The 15,459-nt window shown below is 43.6% G+C and overlaps 1 protein-coding gene and 1 pseudogene across 1 annotated transcript in view; both read right to left on the reverse strand.

The window, feature by feature from the left end:
- The window catches only part of LOC137314528 (zinc finger protein 585A-like), a 915,457-nt pseudogene that overhangs the window by 560,085 nt on the left and 339,913 nt on the right, over nucleotides 1-15,459 (reverse strand).
- Nucleotides 1-15,459, reverse strand: part of LOC137314555 (NACHT, LRR and PYD domains-containing protein 3-like) — an 80,736-nt gene that overhangs the window by 64,906 nt on the left and 371 nt on the right. Inside the window, 6 exon segments of the mRNA XM_067979861.1 lie at nucleotides 42-128; nucleotides 5,149-6,886; nucleotides 8,536-8,601; nucleotides 8,695-8,866; nucleotides 9,182-9,348; nucleotides 11,996-12,091. Of these exon segments, the coding sequence (XP_067835962.1) occupies nucleotides 42-128; nucleotides 5,149-6,886; nucleotides 8,536-8,601; nucleotides 8,695-8,866; nucleotides 9,182-9,348; nucleotides 11,996-12,059 (2,294 nt within the window). The 5' untranslated portion in view covers nucleotides 12,060-12,091.

Genomic DNA, 15,459 nt, shown 5'->3' on the forward strand with positions numbered 1-15,459 from the left:
CCAGTTATTATAAACACAATCTCACACAGTCTAATACTTACCAAAGTTTCTGTGTCTTGCAGTCCGGGTTCCTCAGAGCCGCAGACAATAGTTTCACTCCTGAATCTCCCAGTTTATTTTTCCCCAGTCTAAACACAAACAGACAGAGAGTGAGAAGCAAACTGAATCCAATCCCCGATCTGACAGAATTTTTCTCTCTGATATTACAGGAAACACTGAAAAATCTTCAGGAAATTAATATCCAGATTTCCCTGTCACTGACAATGAATCTCACTTAATCCAACGCCCCATAGATTCAGGGACTGTCAGTCAATGTATTTATTCAATAAAGTGCTGTCTGTGTGAAGCTTTTAAATGTCCCTCAGTCCGGTCTCATTCCCTGATGATCAGAATTACCCTCCTGGAGGTCAGTGACCGGTTCCGTCATGTTTGGGGAAACTTGTCTTATTTCTGCTGCTCCCTGACATGGAAACATAGAAACATAGAAAGTAGGAGCAGGAATATGCCATTCGGCCCTTCGAGCCTGCTCCGCCATTCAATATGATCATGGCTGATCCTCTATCTCAATTCCATATTCCCGCTCTCTCCCCATATCCCTTGATGCCTTTTGTGTCTGGAAATCTATCCAGATCCTTGTTAAATATATTCAGTGACTTGGTCTCCACAGCCTTCAGTGGTAGAGAATTCCACAGGTTCACCAAGGTCGGAGTGAAGAAATTTCTCATCATCTCAGTCCTAAATGTCATTCTCCGTATCCTGAGATGGTGACCCCTCCTTCTGGACCCCTCCCCCCAGCCAGGGGAAACATCATCCCTGCATCAAGTCTGTCTCGCACTGTCAGAATTTTGTATGTTTAAATGAGATCTCCTCTCAATCTTCTAAACTCGAGTGAATGCAGGCCGAGTCGACCCAATCTCTCCTCATACGACAGTCCTGCCAGCCCTGGAATCAGTCAGGTGAGCCTTCGCTGCACTCCCTCTATGGCAAGTATAACCATTTTTAGGTAAGGAGACCAAAACTGCAGACAATACTTCAGATGTGGTCTCACCAAGGCCCTGTATAACTGCAGTAAGACATCCTTGCTCATGTATTCAAATCCTCCTGCAATGAAGACCAACATACCATTTGCCTTCCTAACTGCTTGCTGCACCTGCATGTTTGCTTTCAGTGACTGATGTACAAGGACACCCATGTCCCTTTGTACATCAACATTTCCCAATCTATCACCATTTAAATAATACTCTGCCTTTCTGTTTTTCCTTCCGAAGTGGGTAACTTCACATTTATCCACATTATACTTCATCTGTCATGTATTTGCCCACTCACTCAACTCGTCTAAATCGCCTTGGAGCCTCTTTGAATTCTCCTCACAACTCATGATCCCACCTTGTTTTGTGTCGGCAGCAAACTTAGAAATATTACATTTGGTTCCCTCATCCAAATCATTGATATATATTGTAATTAGCTGGGGACCAAGCACTGATCCCTGCGGTACCCCGCTAGTCACTGCCTGCCAGCCCGAGAAAGATCCATTTATTCATACTCTCTGTTTCCTGTCTGTTCAACAATTTTTAATCCAGGCCAGTATATTACCCCCACCCTCCCCCAATTACATGTGCGTTAATTTTGCACACTAACCTCTTACGTGGGACTTTATCAAAATCCTTCTGAAAATCCAAATGAACCACATCTACTGCTTCCCCTTTATCTATTCTACCAGTTAGAACCTCAAAAAAGCCAGTCGGTTTGTCAAACATGATTTCCCTTTCATAAATCCATGTTGACTTTGTCTAATGCCGTTGATATTTTCTAAGTGTCCTGTTATCACATCCTTTATAATGGACTCTCACATTTTCCCTACCACTGATGTTAGGCTAACCGGTCTGTAGTTCCCTGTTTTCTATCTCCCTCCTTTTTTAAACAGTGGTGTTATATTTGCCACCCACCAATCTGCAGGAACTGTTCCATAATCTATAGAATTTCAAAAAATGACACCTAATGCATCCACTATTTCTATGGCTACCTCTAATATTCTGGGATGCAGATTATTAGGCGTTGGGGATTTATCGGCTTTCAGTCCCACTGATTTCTCCAGCACTTTTTTTTACTAATGCTAATTCCCTTCAATTCCTTCTTCTCACTAGTCCCTTGGATCCCAAGCATTTCTTGGAAGTTAGTTGTGTCCTCTTCCGAGAAGATAGAACCAAAGTATTTCTTTAATTGGTTTGCCATTTCCTTGTTCCCCATTATAAATTCTCCCGTTTCTGAATGTAAGGGACCTACATTTGTCTTCACTAATCTTTGTCTTTTTACATACTTGTGGAGGCTTTTACAGTCCATTTTTATGTTCATTGCAAGTTTACTCTCATGTCGTATTTTTCCCCTTAATCAATCGCTTGGTGCTTTTATGCTGAATTCTAAACTGTTCCCAATTCTCAGGCTTGCTACTTTTTGTGGCAACTTTATATGACTCCACTATGGACCTAATATTATACTTAATTTCTTGTGTTAGCCATGGTTGGATCGCTTTTCCTTTTGTGTTTTTGCACCAGAAAGGAATGTAGAATTGTGGCAATTCATGCATCCGTTCTTTAAATGTTAGCCATTGCCCATCCACCATCATGCCTTTTAATGAAGCTTCCCAATCTATTACAGCCAACTCACTCCTCATACTTTCGTAGTTTCCTTTGTTTCGATTTAGGACCCGATTTTCGGATTGGACTTATTCACTTTACGTCTTAATGAAGAATTCTATCAAGTTAAGATCACTCTTCCCGAAAGGACCCCGCACAACAAGATTGTTAATTAACCCCTTCTCATTGCACAATACCCAATCTAGGATAACCTGTTCCCTCATTGTCTCTCCAACGTACTGGTCTAAAAATCAATCTCATATACACTCCAGGAATTCATCTTCCACAGTATTATTGCTAATTTGTTTTGACCAATCTATATGTAGATTAGAGTCACCCATGATTACTGTCATACCCTTGTTTAATGCATCTCTATTTTCCTGTTTGATACCGTCCTATACATTGCCACTACTGTTTGGAGACGTATAGACAACTCCCACCAGTGTTTTCTGCCCCTTGGCGCTCCTTAACTCCACCCATACTGATTCTACATCTTGATTTTCTGAGCCAGTAAACTTTCTCACTCAGCTCTGATTTCATCCTTTAAGAACAACGTCACCCCACCTCCTTTTCCTTTTTGCCTGTCCTTCCTAAATATCGAATATCCTTGGATACTCAGCTCCCAGCCTTGGTCACACAGCAGTCATGTCTCTGTAATTGCAATTATATCAAATCCGTTTACATCGATTTGCAGGGTTAATTCGTCTACCTTATTACGAAAGTTCGTGCATTCAGATGCATTTTTAGACAACTTAACATTTTTTTTACGATGGCCCTATTTGTCTTATTACCATTTTTTCTTACCTGGACCCTATTTGTTCTTGCACTCTTCTGTTTGTACGCTCTGTCCCTTCCTGACACAATCTGGTTACCCTTACCCCAATCACTTTCCTGCACTGCCTCTTTGACTTTTTTCTTCAGCATTCCAGATTTCTCCCCACCGAGCCCTTCACCCCCCAAACCCCCATATTTAGTTTAAAGCCCTAGATACCTCCCTAGTCATTCGATTCACTAGAACTCAGATCCCAGCATGGTTCAGGTGTAATCCGTCCCAAAGGAACAGCTCTCTCTTTCCCCAGTACTGGTGCCAGTGCCCCACGAATCGAAACCCTTCTCCCACACCAATCTTTGAGCCACGCATTCATCTCTCTGATCTGAATTACCCTGTGCCAATTTGCTCAGATAATAATCCGGAGATTATCACCTTTGTGGTTCAGCTTTTTAATTTAGTCCTTAGATGCCCAAACTCTCTCTGCAGAACCTTTTTCTTAGTCGTACCTATGTCATAAATCCAAGATGTTATGGGAATGGAGCGATTTTCCCCAAATTAAATGATAAAGCGGTGATTACCTGTACTTTATGCAGTATTACATTAATCTGTATAATATCTTGGGGTGAGTTATATTTTGAAACGGCGCTAATGGCTGCTGTAAAATACGTTCCCCAGGATTTTATGTAACAAGGAGAGTTTCTTCTGTCCCGTTTACAAGCTTTAATTGTCTCTTTACTCCTAATTTTTAGGGAGGGGAGTCTCTCAGTTCATTCCCATTAAAATGGCTCGACATTTATTTCAGGTGTAACGGGCCCGACAGTTTTTGGGGAATTTTCTGAAGTTCCCTCCTCGAGCGGGGCCTCACACACAGGGAGCAGATTATGTGTAATTTCCAGGTTCACTGCCTCTGGTTTACCCAGGAGCCTCACGATGTGTGTAAGGCCCCACCGCTGGCCGGTGTGTGTCTGTACTCCTGGGCTAATAACAGACAACCCATTAGATTGGAACCTTATTACCGGCAGATTTTAGTTCCCAAATCCCACTGAAGTGTCGGCCTTGATTAATGAGCGAGGAGCCTGAATCCACGACCTTTTGACTCAGAGGCACGAGTGCTGCCAGCTGGGTGAAGAGATGGTGGATGTATTGGAGAGTGTGAAGGGCTGTGTCATTGATGAGTGAAGATAACGGACCGACGTCCTGTGGGGAAAGCTCAGCTTGCCCACTGGCGGTTGACTGCCCTAAAGCTGTGTTTTGCTGTTTGTTACTGAATGTTTGGTGTTTCAGCTTCCCTCTCCTACACGCATTGACAGTCCGGTGACTGTCACTTGTCCCCCACACCTCGGTAATCGGGTGGAATGCTCCGACACACGGACTGCTTCAGTTAGTGTCGGTCTACGTGTAAGTAACAGTGAGAAGGAGCCTCTTCAATGGACGTATCTCAGACAGTGAGAAAAACAGCAATAAATATCATCTATTGCAATTAAATTATCAGACTCTTTCAGTGACCTGTATTTACTGATCGGGTAAAGACCGTAAAATCCCAACTTGTTCACAAGGACGCATGTTAGATTCTCCAGTCCTTAGGGAATTACTAACCGATCCTCTGATCATTTTTCATATTTGTGTGGAATCTGCTTCTCTCTGGTTTAACTGAACTGTTTGTTTCCCTTCATTTAGGAGCAACAACGCACTCCGTCACCATTCTACAATTGGCCCAACAGTTGGAGACAAATAAACAGTTACCTCAACTCCTGGCATTTGTGCAGTGCGGGTCCCAGCCGCTGGAGTCCTTCAGACTGAATGGAGCAGTTCCACAGATCGAGGTGTTTTATAGTATCGCAGAGTCCAATGACATGAGACAGCACCGCACAGTCAATCGGGGTCAGTCGCAATCCACTAAATGTTAGTGTTTCCACAGATCCCACTGTGACCCGAGCCAGTGTTTGATTCTGAGACTCAAACAGGTAGTGGAATGTGTTCAGGAGGTCCCTTTTACCAGTTTCACTCTCTGTTTTTCCAATCTCTCCTTCAACCTTCTCCTTCACCCAGTCAATCACTCCGCAGATTTTTTTATGAAGAAATGAACCCAGAAACTCCTCCAGGGGCCGAGCTGTCTGTGAGGAGGAGAGGCCAACAACAAAACGGAGAAATATCTCAAATCGCCCATCTTTCTTGCTGTGGGCTTCACTGAGGAGTTCCCGGATGTCCCCTGGATCTGGAGTCAGGAATTGTGCGAGTGCGGCTACAAACTCTTGGATGGTGAGGTGCGGGAATGTGTAAACCACACTCTGGGAAGAATCATCTCTCTCCAAAAGTTCCATCATGAACCCAGACAGGAACTGGGAAGGTTGCAGATTGTACTTGATCAAATCTCCATTTCTAAACACAATCTTCTTCTCGGAGACTCCTGTGAAGGCCATCTCACCGATCTTCAGAAACACATCACGGGGGGATTCAATCTCTCGGCCATGGTTTTTCAGAATGTTGTAAATATAGTAGGAATATAGTTGGGTGATGGTCCTGGAAACTCGCTGCTGTTTTCTGTCTCTTTGTGTGAAGAAGGGACCCAGTGACAGACCGAGGATCCAGCAGTAGGAAGGGTTGTAACACATGGTGTACAGGATCTCGTTCTCCTCCACATGTTTGAAAACAGCTGCTGCCACCGACTGATCTTCAAAAAACTTGTTGAAATATTCCTTCCGTTCCTCACCAACAAATCCCAGGATTTCAGCCCAAACACTGATTTCAGCCTTTTAAAATAAATGTAATGCAGTGGGGCGGCTGGTCACGAGCACTGAACATCCTGGGAGCAGCTTGTGCTGTATTAAACTGCACACAATGTCAGACACTTCACACCAGTCTTCAGGATCTGTGCACATGTACTGAGGTTCTGTATTTCTCCGATTGTCAGCAAAATCGATACTGTCCTTGAATTCATCTAAACCATCGAATATGAACAGTAATCCCGCTGGGTTCTTCCAGAGCTCTCCCAGAATATTCCCAAAGTAAGGATACAGATCCAGTATCAGGTGCCTCAGGTTTATTTTACAGTTAATAGCGTTCAAATCCCGGAATTTAAAACTGAAAACAAATTGAAAGTGAGGGTATATTTTCCCAGTGGCCCAGTCATAAACAATCTTTTGTACCATTGTTGTTTTTCCAATCCCCGCGACTCCGCTCACTGCTGCTGAAATCCCAGATTTGGATTTCCTCTGGGAAAAACTCCTCTGGAACAATTGATCAGTTCGGATTTTTTCCAGTTCTCTCCGGAGATGTTTCTCTCTCCACTTTTCATGGTCTCGGCCTCTTGCCAGCAGTTCATGTTCTACAAGTGTCCGATCTCGAACAGTAGAAATGACCGTTAGTTCAGTGTATAGAGTGACCAGCTGGAAAATCTTAACCTTCTCCTTTATTAGGATCGTGTTCACTCTCACTGTTTCAGTTTGGATCCGGAGTGTTTCCTTGTGTTTCTGTTGAACATCTTCAATTCGAACAGACAGATAGTAGTTCTCAACGTTAGTTGTATTGACATAAAAACAAATTCTCAATCTCACTTTACTATTCAGGATAATGTTGTGAGATTGAATTCACAGCTTCAATGGAGGTGCAAGCAGGAAATTAAACTCAGTTACTGAAAACCTCGCTTGAAAGTTAACAAGGGCTGAGAAAGGTTTTAAATCCTCACTTGATTCGAATATTTAATGAACGTGGAGATTTCTATGAAGGTGATATTTTCCCTCTGATGATTAATACTATCAGCCCTGCCCTAGACGATAGTAGAGGTTGCAGTGGATCAATCTATGAAACAGTCAGTGATGCTGACCTTCTGCGGAAATGGGAAATTGTGTTTTGTGTATCAGTGGGACAGTCAGGCTGGGAATGTACAGAAGTCCCACTGTTATAGCATCAGGTCTTGGGCAGGTTATCTGAGATATTGTGTGCACTGGGAGAGGGACAGACTGGATGGACAGGAGTTGAATTGCGATTGCTTCAGCGATGTTATCTGGGGTGTTGTCTGCACTTGTATAGTCACATGATCACAGGTGAAGATTACACACATTCTGAAGGTACTGGGGGGAATCAGAAAAATGATTTAAGCTATTAGGAGTTTATGGTGAGCCGGTTTGATGTATTTTGTTTGGGCAAGAGACTTCGGTGTTGAAATGTTACAATATTTCCATTAGTCATCATATTGGCTCGAAAAAGACTCCTGAGTTGAAGGACGATTCTCTGAGTAGAATAAGTTCTCTCTTTCACTGCCATTCGGAAGCCAGCCCATAACTTCTCAATTATCCTGAACATTGTCTTTCTCTCACATTTCCCCACGGATTAATGATCTATGATGTGAACATCTTTACATCTTCACAGTTCACATCGGACACTTTGACGTCTCATTTTGTGCCTACTGTTTCCCTACTGTCAGCCTGAACATCTGGCTCAATGCTCTTTATCTGTGAGCCCAGAGAGTCTGGGTGGCACATAGTAGGTGTGAATTGGGATTCGTGGGTTGTCAGAACTGAACTACCAATGCATTTTGTCCTGCCAGGTCTGTATGGGGATTCACAGTGTATCAGGATACCCCCAGTTGTGTTTGGGGATTCGCACTGTTTTAGGATCCTGCCAGGTGTGTATAGGGATTAACAGCATATCCGGATCCTGCCAGATGTGTATGGGGATGGGCAGTATATCATAATTCTGAAAGGTGTGTATGGGAATTCACAGTGTATCAGGATCCTGCCAGGTGTGTAGGGGATTCACAGTGTATCAGGATCCTGCCAGGTGTGTAGGGGATTCACAGTGTATCAGGATCCTGCCAGGTGTGTAGGCGATTCACAGAGTATCAGGATCCTATCAGCTGTTTATGGGGCTTTTACAAGTGAAAGCGATCAGCAGCTGGACTAGGTGAAATAATGCAACCACCGCATATTTACAGAATATGTCTAAATCGTATGAATTATAACTTGAATCTTCGGTATTGATGACAGATCCAAACGAGGTTAATTTCTGTTTCCCCAGACTTTGGATTTCTGATTCCCAGATTGTGACAATCTCTTAACAAAAGTCTACAGTCAAACATTCTGATTCTCAGAAGTGAAATAAATGGTTTGAAATCTCCATTTCATCACTTACCTTTCAGGTGACTTGGTATTTCAGATAAACCTCGTCCGATGTTCATATAATCAAATGGATCAGAACCTGTTTAAATAAATTAAATTTCATGAAATCAGATCTGACTAATATGATAGTGTTTCAATCTGAAATTGAATTCAGTGTCTGATTTTACCGTACCAAGTTCCTGCATCTCTTTCAGTATTTTGTCCAACTTTGGTACCGCATGGTGCATTTTCACAAAGGATTTCCACATCACCCTTCGGGCCCGAGAGCCTTTCTCCATCACCAGATTTAGGAGAAGTTTGGAACTGTCCACCCTGTTTCCCTTCTCCACGAGATCAATGACTTTCTGGAAATAATAATCATTAATATATTGTTCTCTCCTTTTCTCAGTCCCACTGAAACTGATTCCCCTTGTTTTCAGTCCACATAAGAGTTATATCCGAACCGTTCCCCTGTCCTTTGTACAGACACTGACCGATCCACTGGGTCTTTTCACCTCTTCCGATCATTGTTTCAGATTCACTGTATTTTCAGTTTGATCAATTTCTTTCCTATTTGACCTGTTTCTATTCTGTCACATTCTATGATTCTAAGATCTGATATCATGTTAGTTCTGTGATGTTTCAATAATCCAAACTCATTCTGTGTCCCTCCCACTTACCCGATGTTCCTGTCCACTGAAATGCCTGTCGTATGTTAACAACGAGCTGACTCCGTCCACCCCTCCATCAATCGCCTGTTCTAGTCTGTCCCGGTAGAATTTCGTCAACTTGAACAGCTGGTAATCGTCGCACTTTGTCAGGAACTCAGTGATTTCAGTGTTCGGATCTGTGAACAAAAATGCAGAAAACTAAACACATTATCGACTTTCTATCTGGGGGTTACATTTCCTGTGATAGCAAACGGCTGAAGCCTCCTGTGAGCCACATTATGAAACACCTTCTGAAAACCCAGATACACCGCATGTGCTACATTCCATCGATCGAGAGAATCACCTCTCAACAAAGCTTTATCAAACTTGTCAAACACGGATTGTCTTCAGCGAATCAATTCCAGCCTCGGCTGATCATCCCCTGTGTCTCTAAATTTTCACTTATTCGACCTGAAATTACAGATTCGAGGAGTTTGCCCACGACTGACAGAGACTAACTGGTCTCCAGTTACCCCTTGACCCTCTCTCCCTATTTTAACAGAGACATTACTTGGGTTCATTCAGTGCAACTGGATATATTTGATAACAAACGTGGATTAAGAAATTGTGATCAGAGTCCCTCCATTCTCCTCTCTGACTTCCTTTAACAGCCTCGGGTGTGTAATCTCTGGGCCCAGTGATTTATCCACCTCGGCGATGTTTCTCAGATCCAAATCCTTCTCTACAGTTATCTCTAACTGTGGGCCCACATCCTCCTCTAGTACACCAACATTTTCACTTCTACCATCATTTTTAGAAACTAAAGGATTTTTTTTTATCTCCCCAAACCTTCATCCACAACTAGTTTTCCCCAGTTCCCCCCTATCTCACCTCCACTGATTGCTGAACTGAAAAACCCAATGGCAATTGTGCTATTTCCCTTCCTATTGCTGAACTGCGTAGATATGGATTCTATCTTCACATCGCTCCCTGGAACATCCTTGTGTTCTAAACCGCTCCACTCTATCTCTCTGTTCGCCTTTCAGACTCTCCTTAAAACCTATCTCTTTGACCAAGCTAAAATCTCCTTATTTCACTTGGTGTCATATTTTGTTTGATAATCGCTCCTGTGAAGCCCCTGGGTCGTTTTACTACGTTAAAGGCGCTATATAAATGCAATTTTTAATTGTTGGAGCTCTGTAATCGAACCTTTATTAATACTGGCGTCCATCACTATTTTTCTCTCCACTCAAAATGTTCTAACCAGGAACATTTCACGCTGAGTCCTGTGACAACTCAGGCCTTGTCTCACAGAAACGACATCATATTCCTTATGCTTCTGATTTTCCAAATGTGTTTGGGATGATTTGTAGATTCACAGAATTAACGCACAATCCGAACTCCGATTTTTTGGAATGTTGACCCGTTTTCGTTTCTTCTTTTTTTTAAATCGCAAGTGAATTTCTCTCTCAATACTTCAAAACCTCCTAACTTTTTTCCTGCTAATACCTTTTCATGATTTCATAAATCTTCCATTCCTGCTCCAACAGTTTTATTAATTCCACTCTCCAGTCTCAGACCCGGATATTTCCCACCTTCCTGTCATATCAGCAGAAACCCTCCCACTGCTCCAGTCGCCCAGTCTGTAAAACCACTGTTGGTTGGTTCAGATCGTGACCGTCCCTCCCCTTCTCCCTGAACTCACTCTAGTCCATAAGACCATGACACCTTCCCTCTTGCTCCAACCTTACTTCTACACATTGACCTGCCTCATATTTCCCTCCTTAAGTGGCCCAGTGTAAAACAGTGGAACCCCATCCACCAGCCTGAACATTCACTCCCTTCTCCGGCGCACTGTGGCTGCAGTGTGTACCATCCACAGGATGCACTGCAGCAACTCGCCAAGGCTTCTACGACAGCACCTGCTAAACCCGTAACGTCTACCACCTGGAAGGGCAAGGACAGCAGGCACATGGGAAGAACACCACTTGCACGTTCCCCTCCAAGTCACACACCATCCCGAGTTGGAAATATATCGGCCGTTCCTTCATCGTCACTGGGTTAAAATCCTGGTGCTCCCTTCCCAGCAGCACTGTGGGAGAGCCTTCACCACACGGACTGCAGCGGTTCAAGAAGGCGGCTGTCCACCACCTTCACAAGTGCAATTACGATTGGTAACATACTGGGTTATAAATAAATGCTGGCCTCGCCAGCGACGCCCACATCCCATGAACAAATTAAAAAACCACGGAGATCACCAGCTGGAGGCCTTGTTTTTTAGTCTGGACCTTGAATCTTAATATTCCCTCCATAAACGTATTGCTATCCTTGTTACTGGTTCCAACCATGACTATTCTCTGCTCTCCTTTCCCTCCCAGAGATGTTCCCATCCGTTCCAGCATGTTCTTCCATCTGGCACCAGGGAGGCAACTTACCGTTCGGAACCTGCTCAGGGCTGCATAAAAGTCTGTCTGTTCCCCTAACTATATAATCTCCCTCCACTATTGCTCTCCTATTTCTGTGTCCCATCTGCCTCTCACCTGCGCCCGACTCGGGATGCACCCCTGCTCCCCGATCTCACACTGTTACTCAGGAAGAGCATCTTCTGATCACTGTCTCTATCCACCTTACAGTCCCCAACACCAGGTATCGAATGGATAGTTCCAGTATTCAGGAGATCCCTCCACCTGTGACTGCACTGTCCCTCTCGATGGTCACTCACTTCCCCCTATCTACACAGTATCTGTGCAGTTACCTCTTCCTGTGTGAGCTGCAGGTTCTTGCTCGAGATCCGGACCCTTTGTCAGGACAGAAATTATAATTTGATGAATTTTCTGAACTTACCTGTGTCCGTTCCCATTCTTGTTGAAGATGTTGGTTCTTCTCCCCTGTTTGGACGTTCAGCCATGGTGGTGGCAGGCGTTCCCTGATTCTGATGCTCTGTAATAAATATAATATTAATAGGAGGCTTAGACAGAAATATTAAAATGAGCAGGAGAACGTTCCCTTGTTAAACGTGATACCAAGTCCTTCCTCCCCCATCAGTACAACAGCTGATCGCTCTGGAATTGAGCATTCCACGAGTGTTATGATCAACACTCCACATTAGATGTGACACAGACAGCTGCCCAGTGAAATTCAGTGAGTCCCGCTGATTTCCAGAACCCAGTTCCAGACGTGCTCCCGTCGGCCGAATCGCTGCACTGGGAGGGCCCATTGATAAGATTTACCCACACAGTTCAGGCCAGCACCAGCCTGATTAGGAACATAGGAGCAGGGGTAGAGCATTCAGCCGCTCGAACCTTTTCTGCCATTCAATGAGATCATGGCTGATCTGTATCCTAACTCCATCCACTACTCTTGGCAAAATATCCCTTAATACCTTTGGTTGGTAAAAATCTATCGATAACAGATTTAAAATAATGAATTGAGCTCGCATCTATTGCTTTTTACGACGGAGAGTTCCACACTTCTAACACCCTTTGCGTGAAGAAGTGTTTCCTAACTTCTCTCCTGAATGGCCTGGCTCTGATTTTAAGGTTATTTACCCTTGTCCCAGAATCCCCCTCCAGCAGAAAAAGTTTCGCTCTATCTACCCGATCGATTCCTTTCAAAATCCTCAATCAAATCACACCTTAACCTTCCATGTTCCAGGGATTACAAGCGTAGTATATGTAATCTCTCCTCATAATTTAAGCCTTGGGGCCCTGGTATCATTCTGGTGAATCTGCGCTGCACTCCTTCCAAGGCCAATATATCCCTTCGACAATGCCGTGCCCTGAACTGTACACAGTTCTGAGGTAGTGAATATTCTGGAGGGAAATATGGAGCGGGCTGACCATTGATACATTAAATGACCCTTCACTCGGTTTTACACAGTCTGGGGCAATTGAATTATTTCATTTATAGATTTGTGCTTGATAGTTTAAATCTGTTGGAGGAGGATGGTGTAGTCGACCGTATCCGACAGGTGGATAAGGCGAGGAAGTGATAGAGTACCGCGGTCACAGTCACAGAGGGCGAGAGTGGGGGATAAGGACAGGGAGGGATAGAGTACCGCGGTCACAGTCACAGAGGGTGGGAGAGGGGGATAAGGAAAGGAAGGGATAGAATACCGCGGTGACAGTCACAGAGGGTAAGAGAGGGGGATAAGGACGGGGAGTGATAGAGTACCGCTGTCACAGTCACAGAGGGTGAGAGAGGGGGATAAGGACAGGGAGGGATAGAATACCGCGGTCACAGTCACAGAGGGCGAGAGTGGGGGATAAGGACAGGGAGGGATAGTGTACCGCGGTCACAGTCACAGAGGGTGAGAGAGGGGGATAAGGAAAGGGAGGGATAGAGTACCGCGGTCACAGTCACAGAGGGTGAGAGAGGGGGATAAGGACAGGGAGGGATAGTGTACTGCGGTCACAGTCACAGAGGGCGAGAGTGGGGGATAAGGACAGGGAGGGATAGAGTACCACGGTCACAGTCACAGAGGGCGAGAGAGGGGGATAAGGAAAGGGAGGGATAGAGTACCGGGGTCACAGTCACCGAGGGCGAGAGAGAGGGATAAGGAAAGGGAGGGATAGAGTACCGCGGTCACAGTTACAGAGGGTGAGAGAGGGGGATAAGGACAGGGAGGGATAGAGTACCGGGGTCACAGTCACAGAGGGTGGATAAGGACAGGGAGGGATCGAGTACCTTTTATTTAAAGATAACAGATGGACCCTCCTACCTGTTGGGAATTTGTGTAGTTGCTTTTTATATAAATATTAGTGATGGACCCTCCTACCTGTTGGGAATTTGTGTCGTTACTTTTTACATAAATATTAGTGATGGACCCTCCAACCTCTTGGTAATTAATGTAGTTACTTTTTATATAAACATTAGTGATGGACCCTCCAACCTGTTGGTAATTTGTGAAGTTACTTTTTATCTAAACATTAGAGATGGACCCTCCTACCTGTTAGTAATTTGTGAAGTTACTTTTTATATAAAGATTATTGATGGACTCTCCGACCTGTTGGTAATTTGTGAAGATACTTTTTATATCAAGATTAGTGATGGACCCTCCTATCTGTTGGTGATTTGTGTTGTTAACTTTTATATAAAGGTATTGGATGGACCCTCCTACCTGTTGGTAATTTGTGTAGTTACTTTTTATATAACGTTCAGTGATGAACCCTCCTTCCTGTTGGTAATTTGTGTAGTTAATTTTTATATAAATATTAGTGACAGATCCTCCTACCTGTTGGTAATTTGTGTAGTTACTTTTTATATAAATATTAGTGATGGCCCTCCTACCTGTTGGTAATTTGTGTAGTTACTTTTTATATAACGTTTAGTGATGAACCCTCCTTCCTGTTGGTAAATTGTGTAATTAATTATGATATAAAGATTAGTGATGGACCCTCCTACCTGTTGGTAATTTGTGTGGTTACTTTTTATACAAAATTTAGTGATGAACCCTCCGACCTGATGGTCGTTTGTGTCGTTATTTTTTATATAAAGATTAGTGATGGACCCTCCCACGTGTTGGTAATTTTTGGAGTTAATTTTCATATAAAGATTAGTGATAGACCCTCCTACCTGTTGGTAATTTGTGTACTTAGTTTTTATATAAGGATAAGAGATGGACCCTCCTACCTGTTGGTAATTTGTGAAGTTACTTTTTATATAAAGATTAGTGATGGACCTCCCACATGTTGACATAAAAAGTATCCCCACAAATTACCTCAATTAACGAACAGGATCCTCCTATCTGCGTGAAAGATTGTTTCCACCCTGAAGCGGTTTCCAACAAAACATTCCTGATTTTTTTTCTCTCGAAAGGGAGCGGCGTCTCTTTTTTTAGTTGATTCAGTTTGGCAAATAACTTTCTCATTAATACGAACTTATTTTAGCAGAAGCGGAATTTCCTGCTCTATTTTCCCAGCTAATGCACATCCGTTTCAAACTGATATTGCTGCATTAAACAGTAATTAATTATTGTAATTAATATGCCTCAAGTTTTGTCTCCGAAATTGCTCATATCCTTTGACTGGATCGCGTTCAGTCCGGCCTCACGGAACCAGAGGCTGATTTTCCAGCTGCCCGCAGAGATCGATAATCGGCCAGTGCGAATGTGTGAACCCTTCAGTGAGCTGAACTGTGTGTTCGGTCTGAACAGATAGTCCCGCCTTTGATCAGTTAAATAAAAGTGTACCGGGCACCAAACGGGCCAGTGAGTAAAAAGATCCAGTGTTACAGTAAAAATAAATCTATATGGACTGAGGAATGACCAGGTATCCACCCCTGTTTACTGAACTTCAAATTCGAAAATA

Source organism: Heptranchias perlo, unplaced genomic scaffold (assembly GCF_035084215.1).
Source record: "Heptranchias perlo isolate sHepPer1 unplaced genomic scaffold, sHepPer1.hap1 HAP1_SCAFFOLD_52, whole genome shotgun sequence".
In the NCBI taxonomy this organism is placed as follows: domain Eukaryota; kingdom Metazoa; phylum Chordata; class Chondrichthyes; order Hexanchiformes; family Hexanchidae; genus Heptranchias; species Heptranchias perlo.